General features: G+C 37.7%; 1 protein-coding gene across 2 annotated transcripts in view; it reads left to right on the forward strand.

Annotated features, from left to right (window-relative positions):
- The window catches only part of LOC121414383 (SWI/SNF-related matrix-associated actin-dependent regulator of chromatin subfamily A containing DEAD/H box 1A-like), a 33547-nt gene that overhangs the window by 4456 nt on the left and 5769 nt on the right, over positions 1 to 23322 (forward strand). Inside the window, exons 3-16 of one of the 2 annotated variants that reach the window (XM_041607539.1) lie at positions 1915 to 2357; positions 3901 to 4053; positions 5277 to 5826; positions 6643 to 6902; positions 7789 to 8000; positions 9170 to 9260; positions 10631 to 10866; positions 11334 to 11469; positions 14978 to 15112; positions 16230 to 16337; positions 18438 to 18680; positions 19655 to 19843; positions 21038 to 21156; positions 22677 to 22859. In XM_041607539.1, coding sequence (XP_041463473.1) covers positions 1915 to 2357; positions 3901 to 4053; positions 5277 to 5826; positions 6643 to 6902; positions 7789 to 8000; positions 9170 to 9260; positions 10631 to 10866; positions 11334 to 11469; positions 14978 to 15112; positions 16230 to 16337; positions 18438 to 18680; positions 19655 to 19843; positions 21038 to 21156; positions 22677 to 22859 — 3058 coding nt within the window. The remainder of the gene's footprint in view (positions 1 to 1914; positions 2358 to 3900; positions 4054 to 5276; positions 5827 to 6642; positions 6903 to 7788; positions 8001 to 9169; positions 9261 to 10630; positions 10867 to 11333; positions 11470 to 14977; positions 15113 to 16229; positions 16338 to 18437; positions 18681 to 19654; positions 19844 to 21037; positions 21157 to 22676; positions 22860 to 23322) is intronic. The other variant, XM_041607540.1, reaches the window with a different exon arrangement.

The raw sequence follows: 23322 nt of genomic DNA on the forward strand, positions 1-23322 counted from the left end.
ATCTTTATAATATTGTACTTTGCCTTTGTTTATACTGTGCACTGGATTTTTCAGTCTTTGGACTGTTTTGCCAGTTTTCTTATTGAATAAATACCATACTACTACTACATTTATTTTAATAAATACTTGATTATGAAATAGGGCTTAATTGTAAAATATAGAAAACGGTTCTCAGTTAATTTTTCTAGCATAGAGGAAATATTGATATCAAATATTTATATCTTATAATCACCAAGAGGTTCAGATTTTCTGATATGGAATAGACAATTAAAACTTTGTACATCAATGGGCATTGAGGGTTTGAAATCTAAATGTCAGAATCAAGTTGCGCAAAAAAAATTTGATCAAGATTTCTTTATTTGGGGTTATGATGATTCCTCGTTATAAAGTAATGGCTCATTATTTCTTTTTGTTTTTCTTTCAAATGAAACGAGCAGATTCAGATATGAATTTGTCATCATTTTTGTCCATGCATGATTTTCATTGGTCAAAACCATCAATGATGTATCCATCACAAATTTAGTCTAAAATTTTATTTGTGTCAAATTTTAAAAAAAATGTGATGATCAATTGGGATATCCTAATACTAGAGTAATGGATTTTCTTTTTTCTGGGACATACTATAAAGGTTAACAGTTGTTACATATAGCAATGCATCTTGGAAAGGAATTATATTGCATGGACAGTATTAACCGATCATATGACACCTTGTTAATCAACACATTTTTTTTCTTGATCAGATTAATACCAACTGTTGTTTTCATCTGATTCACCAATTATTTCTACAGTTAGGATATTTTTGCTTTACCTCTATAGATTTACAATTGATTAAAGGACAAGTCGACCTGAACAAAAAGTTAACACTGAAAATTTCATCAAAATTGGAAGTAAAATAAGAGAGTTATGACATTTTAAAGTTTCGCTTATTATCACAAAACAGTTGTATTCACATCCTTGTCGGTATGCAAATGAGGAGACCAATGACATCACTCACTATTTCTTTTGTATTTTATTGTATGAAATATAAAGTATTCATATTTTCTCCCTGTTGTCATGTGAAACAAAGATTAATTCCTCCCTGAACAAGTGAACATGTACAATTAGCATTGTTTAATTTTATATGTTTCAATCAAGTTGGTCCTTCCTGTCAAATCTGTAAAAAAATTATAATTCAAACAATAACAAACAAAAATAGTGAGTGAGGGACATCATTGACTTTCTCATTTGCATGTCACTGGGTTGTGCATAAATGTATCACTGTTTTGTGAAAAATAAGCGAAATTCTTATTTTACATCTGATTTTGATGAAATTTTCAGCATAATGCTTGTTTGAACTTTCTCTAATTATTCAAATCAATATTTATCTGGGGTGGACTTGTCCTTGAAAGATAAGAATATGAGCAAATTGTTGGACTTATTGAAGTGGGACCAGACATTAATAAACATGTTTTAATTGTTGCACTTGCGTCGCAATGTACTAGAATTTTTAGTCCCATTATGCTTAGTGATTAAGAATTGTGAGGGGGCATGTCTGTGGCAATCTGCCTGACAATTGAATCTTCAAAATTATTGTTTTTGCTGCAGATTAAACCTCTAATGACTTATTAAATGTGTCAATCGATATTTCTAATATGTGTATGTATATATAAGTGCATAAATATCAGGCAATTATTGAATAAAAGTACTTTAATTATGTTGACAATTTTAATAAAAAGAGATGATCAAACAATGCTTCCTCTTGTCAAGCTATAACTAGATTCAACACCAAAATAAATAAAGTAGGCAGAAGATGAGGAAAAAAATTCTACTTGTGAAAGCTATCTTCCTTGAGCTCCAGATGGAAATTAGAATATCCTGTCCGTTTTGTTTCTCTCATTTTTTTGACCGAATCAATATTTTTCACTTTTTCTTCAGGTGTTGCCAAGAGCCCTACCTTTGGCAAGCAAAGCCACGCAGCAAACGGGAAGCAGTCCAGTCCGTCATCCTCCTCTCACAGAACAAAAAACAAACAGCTCCGTTTTGTTGATGAATCGGAGAGCGAATCGGACAGCGAGCCCATCTCGCATCGGAGAGAATCAATTTCTCATTCTCCAAACAGTCGTCGGGACATGAAATCTAACGCAGGATGCGAGACAGAGTCGGACTCTACCCATATAGACACGCAAAGCAGCTTAGAGACTGTGTTGTACAGTTACGAAGAGCAGGGTTCCCTGCGGCCGGGCGGTTTGAAGCGGAAGCTGTCAGAGATGTCAAGCGGTGGAGAGGTCGGGGATGGTGATGAGGATGAGAAGGATGATAAGATGAAGAAAGACATCATGGAACAGCTCAAGGTCTGCTTTCCACATAAGGAACAAAAGGTGAGTAGTCTGAAACCGTAGACTCCAATCAAATTTGAAGCTTAAGCAAATCATACCATTAGGGACAGCGATTTATTTTTGTCTCACCTGCATAGCACTAGCAGAGTGAGACTATAAGGCGCCGCTTTTCCGATGGCGACAGCGGCGTCAACCTCAAATCTTAACCTGAGGTTAAGTTTTTGAAATGACATCATAACTTAGAAAGTATATGGACCTAGTTCATGAAACTTGGCCAAAAGGTTAAGCAAGTATTACTTAACATCCTAATAGAGTTTCATGTCACATGACCAAGGTCAAAGTTCATTTAGGGTCAATGAACTTAGACCATGTTGGGGGAATCAACATCAAAATCTTAACCTGAGGTTAAGTTTTTGAAATGTCATCATAACTTAGAAAATATATGGACCTAGTTCATTAAACTTGGAAATAAGGTTAATCAAGTATCACTGAACATCCTGTGCGCATTTTAGGTCACATGACCAAGGTCAAAGGTCAATGAACTTTGGCCATAATGGGGGTATCTGTTGAATTACCATCATAACTTCGCAAGTTTATTGATCTGACTTTTGAAACTTGGACATAACAGTAATCAAGTATCACTGAATATCCTGTGCAAGTTTCAGGTCACATGATCAAGGTCAAAGGTCATGTTAGATCAATGGACTTTTGCGGCATTGGGGGTATTTGTTGAATTACCATCCTATCTCTGTGGTCTAATTCATAAAACATGGAAATAAGAGTAACCAAGTATCACTGAACATCTTGTGTGAGTTATAGTAGTTTTGAAAGTCAGCACTGCTGCTATGTTGAATCGCGTGATGCAGGTGAGACGGCCAGAGGCATTCCACTTGTTGTGTAAAAAAAATGACAAGAAGCCTGTTCTGCTTCGAAATTGATTGAAAATGGAAAATTTTGTTTTTTTGTCATGGAAAATGTATACAGCAAAATAATGGATAACGTTTCACAAGGTAAATTCAATGAATTTCCACACAAAATGTAAAGAGCCAAAATTGATTTTTTGTTTTGATTTACAGGTTAATGTTAACCTCATTTCCCACTTCAGAGTGTACATTATACACTGCAAAAAACAAAGGATAGGTTGCAAACTAGAGTTGGATGATGATGATAACTAAAACACAACCGTCATGTGTAACATGCCTTGGCAAGCAAATCTCACCAGGGTTTGAGCAAGGAATGGTGTTTCTAATTTCAGAATGTATTAAAGTTTCTTCTCAAAAAATACTCATCACTTGGTGTACTTTCCTTGGAAATTTAGCTGTGATGTTTTTTGCAAAGAAAAAAAATCATACAAATTAGCACATGTACAGCATGCATTTTATGCGAGTGATACTAGTATTGACTCAACCACAGTTTGGTAACCTCATGGAATTAAAGTCAAACTTTGCTCACTGTACATGTAATCTGACTTTAGTTTTGGCTCCTAAGGTTGTATTTTAGAAATTAATTGTGTCATATTTTCTTCTGGTAAAAGGAAAGGTATCAATATGAATTCTGTTTATTGTTCTTGGTTCTCTTCTGACAGGAGCTGAAAAGGGCTTTAAAAGCCACAGATTGGAACATCAATCAGGCAGCCAATGATCTCATGCAAGTGGGAAGTCCTCCAAGGCGCAAGCGTTGCACCTCTCCAATGATAGAGCCGAAAAAACCTTCTCTTATCAAGAAATCAAATTTCCAGGTCAGTGGACATTGGTCATCAAAATATGAAATAGGGGAAAAATCTAAAAAAAAAATGGATAGGGGAAGGCGGGGTAAGTTGTGACAGTTTTTGCTTTTTGCATGTTAGAATTGATATGATTAATAATCTTGTTGTAATAAGTACCTTGCCTTGAAATTTAATTCTTCTGAAATATTTTCCACCTATATATAACTTTCTATCCCCACACTGAAAGTCATCGTGACCTTTGAAAAAAACGATGTCAAATGGCTCAACTTGCCCCATATATGGGGTAAGTTTGAGCCACCTTCTGGGGTAAGTTGAGCCACAAAAAACTATGTACAAAATGTATGGGGGAGAACCAGCATGTCAATTTTTTGTTTAAAGTCTTTTCACTTGCTAAAACTCTATAAATACTAACATCTTGTAAAAGGAAAAGAGCAGTCATGTAAATTTGCTCCTTTCAGCCTGCATTTCAATCGATTTTTATGATTTGTTTGTTTTTTAAGATACATTACCATAGGAATTACCATGGCTCAACTTGCCCCATGCTGTTTGGCTCAACTTACCCCAGTCCGAACTTATTGCGATAATTTTGTATCCACACATTTATTATGCATCTATCATATAAAAGACTATGACAAGAATGAAGATCCATACCTGGACTAATAATGTTCTTATCATGTCTTTATTATATTTAAAGACGTGTGTGTTTATAAAGCATCTATCTATTTCACACTCTTTTTTACTTTTTTGGCTGAAATTCATATTTTTCCCTCTAAAAAACTACTTTTTGTTTCAAAGTTGGAAACAATGTGGTGGGGTTAGGGGTTATGCTATGGGTCATCAATACATGACACCACCACAATGTCTGACTCATTCATTATTGGCCTGGGGCAGGTGGCTCAACTTGCCCCTATGCTCAACTTACCCCGCCTTCCCCTAATTATTGTAAGAACTAAGTACTAAGATTTCTATTTCTCTGTTGTTTATTCTATCGGAAGGCTAGGAATATATGTTTTTTAGATTATGAAGGATTATATCAGGGAGTGCATTTTTCTTGACTCCTATATTCCGGTTTAGCTTAAAAGCGATAAATAAGGTGATCATATGCATTTAAACACATCTTAAAATTTTATGGAAAGACCTACTTTCCCGCAGGCACGGTGTTGGAGTCATGCAAGTCATGTTTAATTTCTTTTCTTTCTTTCTATTTTCTTGTTAATAAATTGATGTATCTTTAGGATGCATTCAGTGGCTGGCTGCAGAAACCTTCTGCAGGTCAGCCCAAGAAGAACTGGCCACAACAGAAGAAGGTTCCCAGGAAGGTCATCAGCTCCTCAGATGATGACACCGACGATGACGTCGTGGAAGTCCCGCAGAAGAGCAAGGAAAGTAACCAGAAGAAGACTTTCAAGCGGATACGAACGTTCTCTTCCGACAGCATGGAGGATGCGTCTCCTGTCAAGAAGACGGAGGGGAAGTCTTTGGACACTGGGAAGAACATGGACAACCAGAGTGATCAAGAATCAGTATCTTCGTCCAAGAAGGGTGAGGGGGGTCAGGAAATCCTTACAGACTCTGATGAGAACGAGGATCATGACAAGAGCAAAGGCAATGGCCGAGCTGGAAATACCTCGGGGAAGATCGCAAATGGGTTCTACAAAAAGGGGGCACCGACGCAAAATGGTGTTGCAGGAAAGAAGCCATTCCGGAAGGTCTGGGCTGGATTTCTTTCCAGAGATAGCAGTTCTGCAGCTAAGTCAACTGGCAAGAAACAAAGGACCAAAGCTGGTAAGGAAGCTAAGAAACAGTTCAACTCTTTAATACCGTGTTTATTTTTTTACTAACTTGTCAAAATTGACATTGATACATGTAGGTTACCCTTTATTTCAAACCTACCGAGATAAATCCATCTTTTCAGAGACAAATTCAAGGAAGAGCTTCTCTTGGCCCTGTAACACAGAGGCTAGCAATTAAATGAATGCTTGATATTTACAATTAATTGTGCATTGTAGTCAATACAATCAACCATTCAAAAAGGTTCTAGGATGATTTGCTAAGCTTTGTGTTAATGGCCCCTGGACTGTTTATGTTTTAAACATATTTCTTTCACCTCTAAAGCCAGGCGCACACTACATGATGCATTACGATCAGATTTTAAACAAAATAGGAATATTATTTGACATGGAACATTCCAACCTTTAACATCTTAAGCAGTTCTGAATAGAATTATGAATGCTAGAATTGAAATTCCAATCTATTTTTAGCCTCACTGTAGGAATGAAAGGAAATTTAAAAATTGAATACCAAATTGTAATGACTTCATCATCGGCTGCACCTTGAAGTAGACTAGGACTTTCTGTGACCACAAGGCTTGCAGCATAGCAGAATTCTGATTTTAATGTGCTATGAATTTTGTCAGACATCAATTACGATCATTTTTACTTCCTGGAACTTTCATATTTAATGCAAAATGCGATTTTCTCAACAAAATGTGTGTCCAAGTCGGATTCCGTAGTGTGAAATGGGTTTAATACAATGTAGAGAAGATTAAGCTGTTTTATGACATTTGGCTTCTGTTATACCTGTGTCGACCCTATATTTCAGCTTCGAAGGCAACAAGCATCAAACCTATCAAACGACCACGGTCACCGCGATACAGCGATGAGGAGGAGGATGACCTCCGCTACGGTGACAGCGGGTCAGAGTACGAACTCGAGGAGGAGGTCAGTCCAGAGTTCCAGGCCATGGCGGTCACTTTCTTCAACGACGCAACCCTTGAGGAGCTGATCAGCGTCGACGGATGCTCCAAAGGGAAAGCGGAGAAGATAATTTCTATCAGGCCATTTGAAGACTTCTCTGATCTGGTAAGGAATGTTCTATAACACGAATTATGATGATTGATCATAGAGCACTTTTTGCGTTGATTGCATTCATGAATGCTCGAAAGGTAAAGCTGAGAAAATCATTTTTATTAGGCCGTTCAACATCTTCCCCTGCAACTTGATTATGACGATTTTCAGGGCATTTCTTTAGCATTGATTGTATTGATTAGGAGATGTGCGTTGGCTCAGTAAGTCTCCGGACTTTGAACCACAAGGGCTGGGATTCAATTCCCAAAGGAAAAAAAATAGAAAATAATTTCTATCAGGCCATTCCAAGTCTTCTCTGATCTGGTATTAAAGCAATGTTCTAGCTCCTGCAACACAAAGTGTGATGATGGACCATAGAGCTTTTTTAGCATCCCTCAAATGGGAAAGCTGTGAAGATGATTTCTTTCAGATCTTGTGATGATTTATCAAATCTGGTAAGGAGCGTTTTAACCCCTGCAACACGAGTATGATGATTTTAAGGGCATTTCGGTAGCATTGATGGTATTGGTTCGGAGAGGTGCGTTGGCTCAGTAAGTCTCTGGACTTTGAACCATAAGTCCTGGGGATTCCCAAAGGAAAAATAAATTTAAAAGATCATTTCTATCAGGCCATTTGATGACTTCTCTGATCTGGTAAGGAACGTTCTAGCCCCTTTAACACAAAGTATGACGATTAATCATAGAGAACTGTTAGCATTGATTGCACTAATGAATGCTTGAAAAGGTAAGCTGAGAGGGTCATTTACATCTGGGCCATTTGACGACTTCTCTCCAAGCAATGTTCCAGCCCCTGTAACGCAATGTATGATGATTGATCACAGAGCATTTCTTTTCCCCCTTAGTTTAATTTCATACTTTTCTTCCTGTCTTCCTTTTGTCAGTTGGAAAAGTTTGACGGGGTGAAGCAACTGAATGCTAATCTTGTCTGGAATTCAGAGGCCGTGTTCCAGGAACGCAAGGTGGTTGAGGATGTCATGGCTAGGTGCATCAAGATCTCAGAGCGCATACAAAGGAAGGTGACATCGGTTATCGAGAACCCCGATTCTGCTGTCAACGGCCAGCTTACGCGGCAACCAGCCCTACTTAATAGGAGGTATTAATGAGCATGCCCACAAAGTGGAATCTTTTACGATCACAGAAATCAGTTTGAAATTGCACTTGTCGGGACAGTGATTTCCGTTTACTTGTATTGAAAATGAAAAATTCATTTGGTTCTTCGCTTTTCGTGTGACAATTTATGTTTTTGACACCTCTGTCACTATAATCATCATTGAAACCATCTTCTTCATCAGTATCGCCATCAGCATCGTTTTTATCACCATACCAACATCACCACCATGGTCAACATTTTTATGATGGTACCACCATTGGATCCAATCATTATCATGATTATCATCACCATCATCATCACCATCATCATCACCATCATCATCATCACCACCATCATCATCACCACCATCATCACCATCATCGTCATCACCATCATCACCATCATCATCGTCATCATCATCACCATCATCATCACCATCATCGTCACCATCATCATCACCATCATTGTGACCATCATCAACATTACCACCACCATCATCATCAACATTATAACCATCATTACCACCATCATTAGCAGCAGCATCATATCCACCATTACCACCGTCATCATCCTCACCATCGTCATCATCATAACCTCCGCCATCTGAATCCTTTCCATCAGATCATTATCATGATTTATGGTTATCAGACAATTGTCCCTATTAGACAAAGGATTATTTTTATTTTAAGTTACTTCTTTTTGTATACAAATCACTCTATAACCTAGCCCGAAAATACTTGTCTGATTGTTTAGAAAATTTGTGTCCCAGGTAGAAGAACTAGATCATCTGAAGACCCACTTAAATTAAAATATCCAACTAAAAGAAAACAGAACGGAGATAAAACATTCACCGTTGCATCCTCAATGGAATGGAACAAACTTCCTCTCACATTAAGACAGTGCCCACCAGTTGAGTCATTTAAGAAGTCCTTTAAAAAAAAGTTGTGCTAGGCAACTGCCTTCACTTGATATGTCATTCTGATCTTTTTGTTTGTATAAATAAGTTCAACTGAAATTGTGAGCGTTTTGGGCCATGTGGGAAAAGCTTGTTTTAAATATTGAATATTATTATTATTCTTATCATCATCATCCTTATATATTTGTTAATTATTGTTACATGGCAACTGTGACTACATCATCCTAACCCTGCATTTTATTCTTTGTTATTACAGTATGCAGCTGAAGCCCTATCAGTTGGTAGGCTTAAATTGGTTGAAGTTGATGCACTCGGAACAAGTTAATGGCATCTTGGCAGATGAGATGGTAAGACCCTACCGGGCAATTTTTTTTTTTTTGGGGGGGGGGCTAATTTTTACAACTTACTGCCTAAATCTGCAATACTGGATAAGCTTTAACTTTGCAATGAAAGTGGATTTTCCAGTGCCCTCGTTTGAGTTTTCAGGGCCCTTTTGAGCATTTCAGGAGCGGTGTCAGTCCCTGTGTATTTTTCCCTGGACCCTACAGTTATTAAGCCCAACTTGTGCATTTCTGGTCTAGTGGTTCAGACTTTCATCTTCCAATTTGAGGGTTGTTGGTTTGAATTCTTGCCATGGTGCGTTTTTCTTCAGTGAGAAATTTACCCATATTTTCGCTGCTAATTGCTTCCTCCAAGTCATGGTGACGTTGGAACAGTCGTTAAATCGATAATTTTTCATAAAAGTCAATTTAGGTAATTGCATAAATGTAATTTCAGGTAACGAGCCGGAAGGTAATATGTAGGTCAATATTTCATAATACAGTTTTGAGGATCACTGAATACTTGTTCCCAGAGATTGGAAGGTCTGTTGTTAACCCTTTGAACCCGACAGGCCGGAATACCGGCCTGTCAGTAAATGCGCATATACCCGCTAGGCCAGAATACCGGCCTACAGCCATGTGACTTCAAAAACATGGATTCTAGATGTCAGGTGATCTTTTAAATTGACATCATCTTTCTAGAACGTGTAGAAATACGTAGTCGATAATTTCAGTCAACGGCGGCAATGATTTCGGAAGGATTTAGCATAAAAAATGGCCAAAATATGCTACTATTGTGTGGTTGCTCGTGTCGTATGTGCGGTAAAACACGGTGTGATACGCGACGAGTCGCGTGCTTTCTATGGGGAAGCAATTGGTGTATCAGACTTTGGTGAAAAGAGTGATTTTGAGCCCAAAACAGACACTACATTTGATATTTCTGTTTGTAGACTAGGTCTACGAGAAGCTAAACAACTTCAGCCGGCTCGGTCCAGGTACTAGCGGGGGGAAGGTGCCGTTGGGTCTCGAATCATGGGAGTTTGTAAATGTGTCCAGGGGGGGAGATCTTATTTTTATGTGCAAATAATTCAGGGTATAGGTCACCACTGCCCCTAATAATTCAGGGTTCAAAGGGTAAAGGGTCGCATTGAGAAATTTCTTTTTGTTATTAATATGATTCTTTTTTTCCATCGACTCTCTTATTCGCATGTCACTGAATTTTGCATATAACTGCTTTGTAAAAAAATAAACGATAAATGTCATAACTTTCTTATTTTACATTCGATTTTGATGGAATTTTCAGTGTTACGCTTGTTTGATTTTTTTCTATTGTTTGAAATCAACATTTTTTCTTGACTGGACTTGATCTTTAAGTATCTGTTATCTTTTTTTCACAGGGTCTTGGGAAGACCATCCAGGTCATTGCCCTACTCAGTCATCTCCTGGAAGAAGGGACCAAGGGACCGCACCTCATCGTTGCCCCATCTTCTACGGTAGACAACTGGGTGCGAGAGCTCCAGACGTGGTGTCCTGCCCTCGAGGTCGTACTGTATCACGGATCGCAAGAGGATCGGCAGGAAATTCGGGAGGACCTTCTCTATGAAGACCTTCCCTGCAACGTTATTGTGACCTCGTGAGTGGTTCTTTATTGTTAAGGTAGATAAAGGCAGAGAGAGAGACACAGAGACAATGAAAGGAAAAAAGATATAGTAATGACAACAGAAAGGAAGGAAGATATGAAGAAAGATGATAAATAAGAAAGAAATGAAGGAAGGAAGGGAGAAAGTAAGAAAGAGGATATACGGGAGAAAGAAAGGAAGGAAGGAAAGATAGAAAAAGAAAGGAAGGAAGGAATAATGGAAGAAAGTTATAAATGATAAAAAAAGATCGAAAAAAGAGGGAAGTAGGGAAAAGAGATTTGATTTTTCAATACGTAACATGAAAAAGTGCATCTTCCTGACTTTCCTACATATTTTGGGGATCATATCACCTCAATCTCAATATTGATCATAATACATGCAATTGAGTACAATCAAAACAGCTTTTCTTGTTGTGTGAATGGTATCGACTGTTCTAAGAAGTGTGAACTCTCCTTCCCAGATACAATATATGTGCGAGTAGTGCTGAGGATCGAGCAGTCTTCAAGAAACTACCTCTGCATTACGCAATCTTTGATGAAGGGCATATGCTGAAGAACATGAAATCACAGAGGTACAACCATCTCATGAAAATTAGGGTAAGTTCTTTCCAAATATTAAAGGTCAAGACCACCCGTAGAAAAATGTTGATTTGAATTAATAGAGAAAAACCATACAAGCATAATGCTGAAAATTTCATCAAAATCGGATGTAAAATAATAAAGTTATTACATTTTTAACTTTCGCTTTTCGCATATCAGTTATGCACAACTCAGTGCTATGTAAATGAGAGTTGATGATGTTCCTCACTATTTCTTTTGTCTTTTACTGTTTGAATTATGCAATATTTCAATTTTACAGATTTGGAAGTAGTGATCAGCTTGACTGAACCACAAAATGTTTAAATAATTGTATTCCACATAAGGAATAATACACAATAAGATACAAAAGAAATAGTGAGTGGGTGATGTCATCAGTTTTCTTATTTGCATACCAACCAGGATGGGCATATAACTGTCATGTGAAATTAAGTAACTTTCTTATTTTGCATCCGATTTTGATGAAATTTTCAGTGTTGTGCTTGTTGTATTTTTCCCTTTTTATTTAAATCAAATTTTTGTTGAGATGGATCTGTCCTTTATGATATTGTCCCATATTGAGCCTTGTACATGTATCCTCATGGTCTTCAACTATTAAGATAAAAGTTGTAATTTCTATTATTTCCATGCCAGACTATGCTTGTGACCGGTATTATTCTTTTGAGAGCTAATACACCTCTAGCTATGTACACCTGTAGTACACGCGTAATAAATAGCGCAATTTATTATGCATGTACTAAAGAAAAAGATAACCATTGATGAGTATAGAGACGAGGGAAAAGAAGATCAACAGAGTAGGGGATGAGGTTGATATCATCAGCATATTTCTATAATTTTATACACCCGTCCTAATTTGACGAGCTATGTTTTTCGCTCTTCAGTTTTTCTCCCGTTCGTGTAAATGAAAATTGTTATCTGCTATGTATTACTGTTCTTCTTTCCCTCTATTATGTTCTGCCTATCTACCTCATCCCCTACTCTGTTAAATCTTCTTTTCCCATTGGCCTGTTTTCTGAAGTTGGGTTTGAAGTTGTGGTTTAAGTATGGTCAGCCAATTGTTACATAATCACTAACAGTAGAGATATCATACTTTCAGCTCATTCGACTCTCAAAACATTCATAATTGTGTAGGAAATATTAATAGATGATTGTCTTCACCATCGATGAATCGGGGAAAGAGCACATTAAATATAAGAAACATACAACTTAATACAATTTTTGATACTTTTGGCTTCCCATACTTAAACCACAACTTTAAACCTGAGTTTAAGGTAAACCCGACTTCAGAATACGGGCCTTTGTCTCTATACTCTGGTCATCTTTTTCCATAGTCTGCATGGTTACCCACTAGGTGATTTCAAGTTCAGTGTTGACCTTTTGGTGTTGGTGTTAGATCAATTTTACAAGATTGTAAAGCCAGACATAAAATGAAGATGGTCCCGAAAAGTCACTCTCTAGTTGTTGAGATGTCAATAATGTGATCTGGAACAGTTTTACAAACTCTGAATAAGTTTTTTGGAGCTAGAGGAAGCAATCAAAATTTCAACACCAACACTAACACCAAGGCCAACACCGGACTTGAAATCACCCAATGTGTTTGTCCTTTTACTAAAAAAAAGGGCATTTATAGTTTTTGTCTCACCTGCATAGCAGAGTGAGACTATAGGCGCTGCTTTTCCGACGGCGGAGGTGCGTCAACATCAAATCTTAACCTGATGTTAAGTTTTTGAAATGACATCATAACTTTGAAAGTATATGGACCTAGTTCATGAAACTTGGCCATAAGGTTAATCAAGTATGACTGAACATCCTATTAGAGTTTCATGTCACATGACCAAGGGTCAAAGGTCATTTAGGGTCAAAGAACTTAGACCATGTTGGGGGAATCAACATCAAAATCTTAACCTGAGGTTAAGTTTTTGAAATGTCATCATAACTTAGGAAATATATGGACCTAGGTCATTAAACTTGGACATAAGGTTAATCAAGTATCACCAAACATCCTGCATGAGTTTCACGTCACATGACCAAGGTCAAAGGTCATTTGGGGTCAATGAACTTTGGCCAATTTGGGGGTATCTATTGAATTACAATCAAAACTTTTAAAGTTTTTGGATCTGATTCATGAAACTTGGACATAATAGTAATCAAGTATCACTGAACATCCTGTGCAAGTTTCAGGTCACATGATCAAGGTCAAAGGTCATTTAGGGTCAATAGACTTTGGCCGAATTGGGGGTATTTGTTGAATTACCATCATAACTTTGAAAGTATGTTGGTCTAGTTCATAAAACTTGGACATAAGAGTAATCAAGTATCACTGAACATCCTGTGCACATTTTAGGTCACATGACCAAGGTCAAAGGTCAATGAACTTGGCCATAATGGGGGTATCTGTGGAATTACCATCATAACTTTGCAAGTTTATTGATTTGACTTTTGAAACTTGGACAAAAGAGTAATCAAGTATCACTGAATATCCTGTGCAAGTTTCAGGTCACGTGATCAAGGTCAAAGGTCATGTGAGGTCAATGAATTTTGGCCACATTCGGGGTATTTGTTGAATTACCATCCTATCTCTGTAAATGTATTGGTCTAGTTCATAAAACGTGGGAATAAGAGTAACCTGAACATCTTGTGCGAGTTATAGGAGTTTTCAAAGCCAGCACCACTGCTGCTATGTTGAATCACGTGATGCAGGTGAGACAGCCAGAGGCATTCCACTTGTTTATTGTTATATCTTTCCATCATTGAATTGTCATATTTTGTTTATTCAATGCAAGTCAGCCTATTTTTGTTGGTGATTTTATAAACCAACCATAAATTCTCAGATAGTGTAATACCACATTGCCTACCCATTTGGTCTTCACTGCATAATAGTCTAATTCTCATTCAGTCTAACACCCCTTTAAGTGTTCAAAACATGGTTTTAGTCTATGTTTTATACATGAGTAACTAGCCACCTGTGTTATGTATTAGGCTGAAAAAGGGCTATAACTGAGTGGCACCACTAACATGCATCATTCTAATTCTTTATCATTTATTAAGTTGCAAAGTGATCGGTACTTATTAACAACCACCAAAACAACTTTCTCTAAAGAGAGAATGTAACTGATATTCTTAACTATATATCAATCTGAAAAGAGGCTATTACTTACAGGTTCCTCTCTCCAAAACAACCTTTAAGATTGAATTAAACTTTCTCCTTCATTGTATTTTAGGCTGAAAAGAGGCTACTACTGGGTGGCACCCCTCTATAAAAACAACTAAAGGATTGAAACTAGCATGTATCATTCTACATGTATTTCTTTATTATTTAATAATTTCAAAGAGACTGCTTACTGGCGCTTCTCTTGTAAACAACCACCAAAACAACTTTCTCTAAAGAGAGAATGTAACTGAGTGACATTCTTAATTATCTCTCCAAAAAGAGGCTATTACTTGCAGGTTCCTCTCTCCAAAACACCCTCCAAGAGAGAATTGAACTTTTTCCTTCTTTATATTTTAGGCTGAAAAGAGGCTACTTCTGACCGGAACCCCTCTACAAAACAATCTTCAAGAGCTCATCTCGGTATTGGCATTCACCCTGCCAAAGATGTTCAGTGGCAAGGCAAACGATCTCACGAGAGTTTTTAGTATGAAGGTAATACCATGGTCACATTTGTTTTACGGCGGCCGTACGGCGAGTCGAAACCAGCCGTTTTAACATTTTGTACCAGCTAAATATATAGGTGGTTTGAATAAAAATGAATGAAACGGCTGTTTTCGACTCGCCGTACGGCCGCCGTAGAGCAAATGTGACCAAGGTATTAGTGATGTCTGTGAGGAATCTTGATTAGGGATACCATGGTGTTGTGGTTAAGACACTCGTCTTTCAATCTGAGGGATGTAGGTCCTATTCCAAGCCATGATTTTTTTCTTTCAGCAAGAGATTTACCCACATTGTGCTGCAATCAACCCTGGTGAGGTAAATGGATATGCTGCATAGTTCATCTTGCCCTGTTACGTTGTTATTGATGTGAAATGTTCAAATAATTCCTGTAGGCTTTTGTCCAGTTTTACTTTTCTTGAATTATTTATAAAAATATTCAAGTAATTTCTGTAGGCTCTTGCAAATGTAAAAAAAAATTGATAAAGTAATCATGATAGTATGATAAATCAGTTGTTTTTCATTGTTCAAAATTACATATTTGGTGTTATTTGCTGTCATGTACAAACTATTAAGCAATTGTAAATAGTGAAAATCTTAGAAAAACTCAAGTTTTTCAGCAGATAAATGTTGGCAAACCCATGCTTAGCCCTGTTCACAGATTTAATGGGTAGATTTCTCAGTCATTCGCGGTTTTGTTTTATCAGATTTTATTTTTATTTTATTTTCACTGCATTAATTGTAATTGAATTGTAATTTACATTGTTCCTTTAAGTTCTTGATTTACCATGTCATATTGTATGTTTTGTATGTAAGGGGGTCACTGTTTAGCAAGCAATAGGCTTTTGTTATGATTCCCATACACATTTTATTGTATGTGTCTAATTTGCATTTTATGAATTATTAATAAATTCGATTGAATTGAATTACGGTTTTCCATGAAAATGTGTGGAATTCCCTAATTCTGTGGATGCCCAATTTCTGTAAAAAATTTACCATTAGCCAATCAGATTGGAGGATTTCAGTAGCCTATAACTGCTATTGCAAACCTGTTGTTATAACAAGTTATACGAAACTAGACACATACTTTGTTCTCTTGTCTTCTCCGTAGAAACAAAAGACGGGCAACCCTCACGAGCAGAGTAGCTACGAGATGGAGAGGATCGCCCACGCCAAGCAGATCATGCAACCGTTTGTTCTACGAAGGATCAAGGCTGATGTAAGAACACCAGGGGAGGGTGTTTCACAAAGATTTAAAGGTCAGGTCCACCCCAGAATAATGTGTTAATTTGAATCAATAGAGAAAAATTCTGCAAGCTTAATGCTAAAAGTTTCATGAAAATCTGATGTAAAATAAGAAAGTTGTGATACTTTCAAAGCTTCGCTTATTTGTCACAAAATAGTTACATGAACAATTCAGTGACATTCAAAAAAGAGAGATGATGATGTCCCTCACTCACTGTTTCTTGTTTTTTTTATTGTTGAATTATACAATCTTTCAATTTTTACACATTTTACGTTAGAGGACTAACTTGACTGAACCATCAGATGTTAGAACAATGGTCATTCTCCATGTTCAGGGAGGAATAAGACTTTCTTTCACATGACAATGAGGTTAAATTTGAAATATTTTGTATTTTAGATCATAAACTACAAAAGAAAAAGCAAGTGAATGGCATCATTAATCCCCTCATTTGCATAGAGACAAGGATGTGCATATGACTGTTTTGTTGAATTAAGCAAAAATCTAAAATTGTCATAACTTAGTTTACATCCGATTTTGATGAGAATACTTGTTGGATTTTTCAACTTTTTGTAGGGATGGACCTGTCCTATTGCACTTAAGTATAATAATAATAATAGCGGTATTTATAAAGCGCCTTTTGCCTGTGGATACAAAGCGCTGCTATTATTACCCCGGCTTTAGCTCGAGCTGCCATCACCGGTATAACTAAGGCCACCATACACCTTGTGAATGGTCTACGATCCGATTTTGGAATAAATCTTATTTTTCTTATTTTCTGAAAATGTGAATGCTTATTTGGGAATGTGAATATTTTTATGTGAGGTTAGAATTAAGGCTTAGAATACCAATACAGAACATATGCATGATTGCAAACCCTTAATCTGGAGAAAAGGTCAAATTTGTTACAAGTAATAGCCTGCAGAGCTACCAAGTAGTATGGATTTTCAGTATTCAGTACTGAAAAGTGAGAAGAATACTGGTGGTTTTATGTAAAATACTGATTTCTAAAGCTTCAGTTTTATGTGTTGTCCTATGGTATTTCTTTGAAAATACTGATTTCCTCGCCAAAATACTGATTTTCAGCTTTAAAAAAATACTGAAATGTTCTTGTTCAGGTTGGCAGCTCTGAGCCTGTCGCACGATTGCTGTGAAGTCATTGTGATTAGATATTTAATTCACTTTTGATCTATTCTACTAAGAACGGTGCTATTGTCATGAATCTGAACATATTGTACTGTAGAATTATCTAGAAATTTGCTGAGTAAGTACTTCCATATCGAGAAATTCGGCATAAATGTTCCGTCGCTTTATCCCAAAATCTAGTCGCAGACCAAACATAAGGTGCGTGATGGCTTTTAGAGTCGCACTAAAATTCTGAGTTGCATGTGTTAAAGGCATTCATTTGTTTTATTTCCAATATTACAAATCATTAAACAACTAAATTAAACCCTTAAATAATTATGCAGACCAATTAGAACGAAAATAATCGCCCTTAAATTAATTTCATCTCTCCCATAAAAATGAGCCATTTTCGGCATGACATTGTCTCGTAAAAAGTTGTTTGGCGTCGCGATTCTGTACCCTTATGTCGCAAATTCGATCTTAAAAGTTTTACAAGACTCCAAAGAAAAAGTCGTAAAATTTTGCGGCACTATCTTTTTGTGTTTCGGAAATATCGTGCGAAGCGTTGAGGAAGGGGCCATCATGGACTCCCCCCAGTCCTCTTAGGGTTAATACACTCTGTGTGTATTGTGAATGAAATGTGGATTGAGTCAAAGTCGGTAGCTTGCTGTGTGTTGCTCTTGTCGAACAAAGCGGGCAAATTTCAGCATGACTCTAATAGGGCGTTGCAAGTCTATTTTCGTTCCCGAAATCAAGCATATGCCATGCAATTGATTGCAAATTTGCAATTGATTGCTAATCTGCTCCATGAAACAAGGAGTGTAATCTGATTTGCTACAGCTTAAATAGATCTATCACTTGTAAAATTGCAACAGGATATTTGCGATTGATTGCATATATTTTTTGCAACACCCCCTAAGTCATACTTAACGCTTTGTGAAACACCTCCAGGTACTGAGCCAGCTACCGAAGAAGAAGGAGAGCATCGAGCATGTTGAGATGACAGCGGACCAGAGGGAAGGTTACACCAAACTTGTTGCCTCCATTTCCAAAGACCTCAAAGTCTGTGGATTCAAACGAGGCAAGATGTCGTCTGCCATGATGGAATTACGGAAGCAAGCGAACCATCCCCTGCTTCTGAGGCGTCACTATGACAACGAGAAGATCAGGAAAATGGCCAAGCTCATGCTGGAGGTAGGTTGGCCAGGGTCTCGTTTTCATGAAGACTTGTTATGATAACAAATGCACATTTCTTTTACAAATCTATTATCAGCCAATCAAATTGGATGATTTCAGTAGCTTTTAACTGTAATTGTTGATATGTTATTATAGGCAATTTGTATGTAACAGGCCACTGTTATGTCATTTAAATTCGCTGACCACAGACTCTGTGAAAAGCATTGAAAATGCCTGTGACAGAGACATAGCAAACCAGGGGCCTGTTTCATAAAGGACTTGCAACTCTGGTGACTTTACTGTAATGGCAATTACCATGGTAACAGGGCTCGGCAGCCGATCGCAATCAAGGTTTTCATGGTTTTGCCGTAATGGCAAAGTTACAACGGGTGCAAGTCCTTTATGAAATGGGGGGGGGGGGCCTAGGTGTCCCAACAAAGTGTACAGCCAAGTCTTTTTAGCCCCGGGCAACTGTCAAGATGGGGAAAGTAAGATTATGACTTTGACATCAGGCATTTTCCAGTCACATTGCATGGCAACTGCTAGTCATGAATATCATTCTACTATGGGTAATTTGTATCTAAATGGTGTCAAATTCCAGATGATAATCTTCGTTTAAGGAATGAAGTATACATTGTTTTTCCAGTGTCTTTATCTCTTTCTAGTATGAGACCCCAGGATATTTTTTTCTTATTTTCATTGACCATGAAAGAGGAGACATGTTCTTATTCTTGTTACTTTTCTCTTTTCCCTCCTTTATCTTTCTCTCCTAGGGTGTGGATGTTAGATAATATTGAAATGACCTTTGACTTAATCTTAAATCAGTGTAGGCTTGATCTTAACTTAGTTTTGAATAAGTCTTAAATCAAAACTTAATCCTTAATCTGAACTAAACATTGACTTAATCTTGACTTAATCCTAATTTAATCTTAACATAATCTTGACTTAAATTTGACTTAATCTTAACTTGATCTTGACTTCATCTATGACAGGAGCCAACCCATTATGATGCCAATGAAGAATACATCTATGAAGACATGGAGGTGATGAGTGATTACGAGCTTCATAGACTGTGCCATGAGTATGGGGTCCTGCGTGAGTACAGACTAGACCAGGAGCTGGTCCTGCAGTCTGGGAAGTTCCAGCTCCTAGATAAGATGCTCGCTGAGCTTAAAGAACAGGTAAGTCTAGAGAGCATATTTATTATGAGCTTCATTGACTGTACTACAAGTTAGGGGCTTTCAGGGAGTACGAACTAGACAAGGAACTGTTCCTGCAGTCTGGAAAGTTCCAGCTCCTATATAAGATGCTTGCTGAGCTTAAAGAACAGGTAAGTCATATTTATTTTAAGCTTCATTAAGTGTTCTGTGAGTTGGGGGTTTTGAGGGAGTACGAACTAGACCAGGGGCTGGTCCTGCAGTCTGGGAAGTTCCAGCTCCTTGATAAGATGCTTGCTGAGCTTAAAGAACAGGTAAGTTTAGAGAGCATATTTATTATGAGCTTCATTGACTGTACTACAAGTTAGGGGCTTTGAGGGAGTACGAACTAGACTAGGAACTGTTCTTGCAGTCTGGAAAGTTCCAGCTCCTTGATATGATGCTCGCTGAGCTTAAAGAACAGGTAAGTCTAGGGATCTTATTTATAATTTAGCTTCATTGACTGTACTACAGGTTTGGGGCTTTGAGGGAATACGAACTAGACTAGGAACTGTCCCTGCAAGCTGCAAAGTTCCAGGTCCTAGATAAGAAATTCATTGAGCTTAAAGAATAGGTAAACCAGAGATCATAGTGATTATGATCTTCATAGAATATGTTTTGAGTATGAACAAGACTGGGACCTGGTCCCAAATTCTGGGTAGTTCCATGTCCTAGGTAAGAATATCTTTAACCACGATGTAACACAACTGTTCTGTTGATTGATTCCGCAGTCCCCACGGTGAGACTAAACCTGCAACCTTGATATAAACCACTTATGTGTAGGTCTGTGCCATTTCATGATCTTTTACTATTTTATTTTCCTCATTGCAAAAGAAAAATTAGACCTGCACCTCACCCCAGTGCAGCCATTGTGCATGATCTTTTCTTTTATTTTTGTTTCCTTGGGGGTGTTTGTTTGTTTTGCAAATTTCACCAGTTTAAACCTTGCCGAAGTGTCTTAGAAATCTGTAAATGCCTCTGTTGTAATGAAAACCTTGCAAAAATTACAAAATGAAGCCCTCACCTACAATGTCAAAGTCTATAAAACTCTGTATATGAACTGCATGGTGTGCTTGTTTTCAGTGAACTAGCTTTGGGATATTGTTGATGTGATTGTGCGTGTATTAAAAATCAATAAATTATTTTCTCTCTTTTTTTGATGATTTTCTATGTTAACAGGGAAGTCGAGTTCTATTGTTCAGCCAATTTGTGATGGTTCTAGATATAGTAGAAGAGTATCTGAACATCAGAGGGCATCGGTTTGTACGTATGGACGGACAGACACCAGTCCAAGACAGGTCAGAGCTCTGTTTTTATGAAGGATGGTAGGATGGATGGATGGATAGATGGATGGATGGATGGATGGATGGATGGGTGGGTGGATGGGTGGGTGGATGGGTGGGTGGGTGGATGGGTGGGTGGGTGGGTGGATGGATGGATGGATGGATGGAGGAAGGAAGGATAAATGGATGGGTGGGTGGATAAATATATGTATTGATAAATGGATGGATTGATATGGGATTGTGGATAGTGGATAGATAGATAGATAGATAGATAGTGAAATAAACAATTGTTTTATTTAAAAAAAAAAAACATGTCAAGCAATCAGCTTGCAGGCTGAAAATGTTTAATTTACAAATATGGCTTAGGCCTATGCTGGAATCAAGCGCAAATTTCTAATTAATCGCAAGTCATTTGATTGCAGGCGGAGAGAGCATTTTGATAGTGACATCTGTTGAGGATGGCGTGGTTACGAATCTTGTCTTTCAATCACAGGGACGTGGGTTTGTCTCCACCCCATTGCGTGCTTTCCTTCAGCAAGAAATTTACCGTTGCACTCGACCCAGGTGAGGTGAATGGGTACCTGGCAGGATAAATTTCTTGAATGCTCTGAGCGCTGAAAGGCAACTCAAGCTAAAGCCGAGGTAATAATGATAATAACAATACACCTACCTTGGAATAGATTATTTTGAGATAGATGGCGCTATATAAATTATTATTAATTATTTATCATGATTTTAGAAGGGTGCTTGAGTTCAAGGTGGCTGGTCAGATGGGGCAACGGAAGAAGCAAGTATTCGAGAGTAGGAGGGTTAGGTTAAAGCTCATTTCTGTGAGTGTGAGGTGAACTAAACGCGATGTAAACCTGGATTACTTCTACTTCTTCTAGCATTATAGGCCCGAAATTCACAAAGGTGGTTTTGAATACTCACAGTTTAGTCCATGGTTTATGCAAATTTCCTGTACAAATTATGCTTATTTAACCGCGTATATTAAAAAATGTCCCATGATGATGCGCGCTTTTGTTACAGTGCGCCAAATTGATGCCTGTTGCCATGGTTATCCACATTATTTTATCCATTTTTTGTACACGTACCCCATACGCACTAAATCCACTGTTTTGAATTGATGAGTTCACTCTTCAAACAGTGGAATAACATAGCGTTTCTAACCACGGTAACAACATCAATTTGGCTCACTCAAAAGCGCGCATCATCATTGGGCACTTTTTGTACACGTACCCCATACGCACTAAATCCACTGTTTTGAATTGATGAGTTCACTCTTCAAACAGTGGAATAACATAGCGTTTCTAACCACGGTAACAACATCAATTTGGCTCACTGTGACAAAAGCGCACATCATCATTGGGCATTTTTTGTACACGTACCCCATACGCACTAAATTAGCCATAATTTCTACAGGAAATCTGCATAAACCATGGATTCAACCATGGATTTTCAAAATCACCTTTGTGAATTCGGGTCATAAACTTTGCTCAGTGATTGATTGGTACATTGTTATTTGTGGCCAACAGAGCGGAGCTGATGGACAAGTTTAACGAGGACGAGTCCGTCTTCATCTTCATGCTGTCAACGAAAGCCGGTGGCGTCGGGATCAACTTGACTGCAGCTAACACAGTCATTCTTCACGACATAGACTTCAATCCCTACAATGACAAACAGGCCGAAGATCGTTGTCATAGAGTCGGACAAAGGAGGTAGGTTTCTTAAAAATTTGAAAATCCAATTGAATGAATGGCGTGAAGGTAGTTACAGTGAAAAGAGGCAGGAATTAAACCTCTATAATCTCTTTACCCAATGGGTGATATTCAATGAAATAATGGGGGCTTACACTTAACAATAATCTCCCTTGTTTTATTGATACGCTTTTGATACGCTGTTGTAAGTTTGGAGCGTTGTGGCCCAGTGGATTAGTCTCCTGACTTTGAAACAGAGGGTCAAGGGTTTGAATCCCAGCCCGTAAAATCCTACGGCAAGAAATTTATCCTCATTGTGCTGCACTCGACCCAGGTGAGGTGAATGGGTCCCCGGAAGGATTTTTCCTTGAACGCTTAAGCGCCTATTAATATAGCAACTGAGCTACAGCCGTGGTAATAATATGATAACAAGTATCAAAGCGCAGTTGAGTATATGCACATAGTAACTGCGCTATATAAATAG

The sequence above is a fragment of the Lytechinus variegatus genome, chromosome 4 (assembly GCF_018143015.1).
Source record: "Lytechinus variegatus isolate NC3 chromosome 4, Lvar_3.0, whole genome shotgun sequence".
NCBI lineage: Eukaryota > Metazoa > Echinodermata > Echinoidea > Temnopleuroida > Toxopneustidae > Lytechinus > Lytechinus variegatus.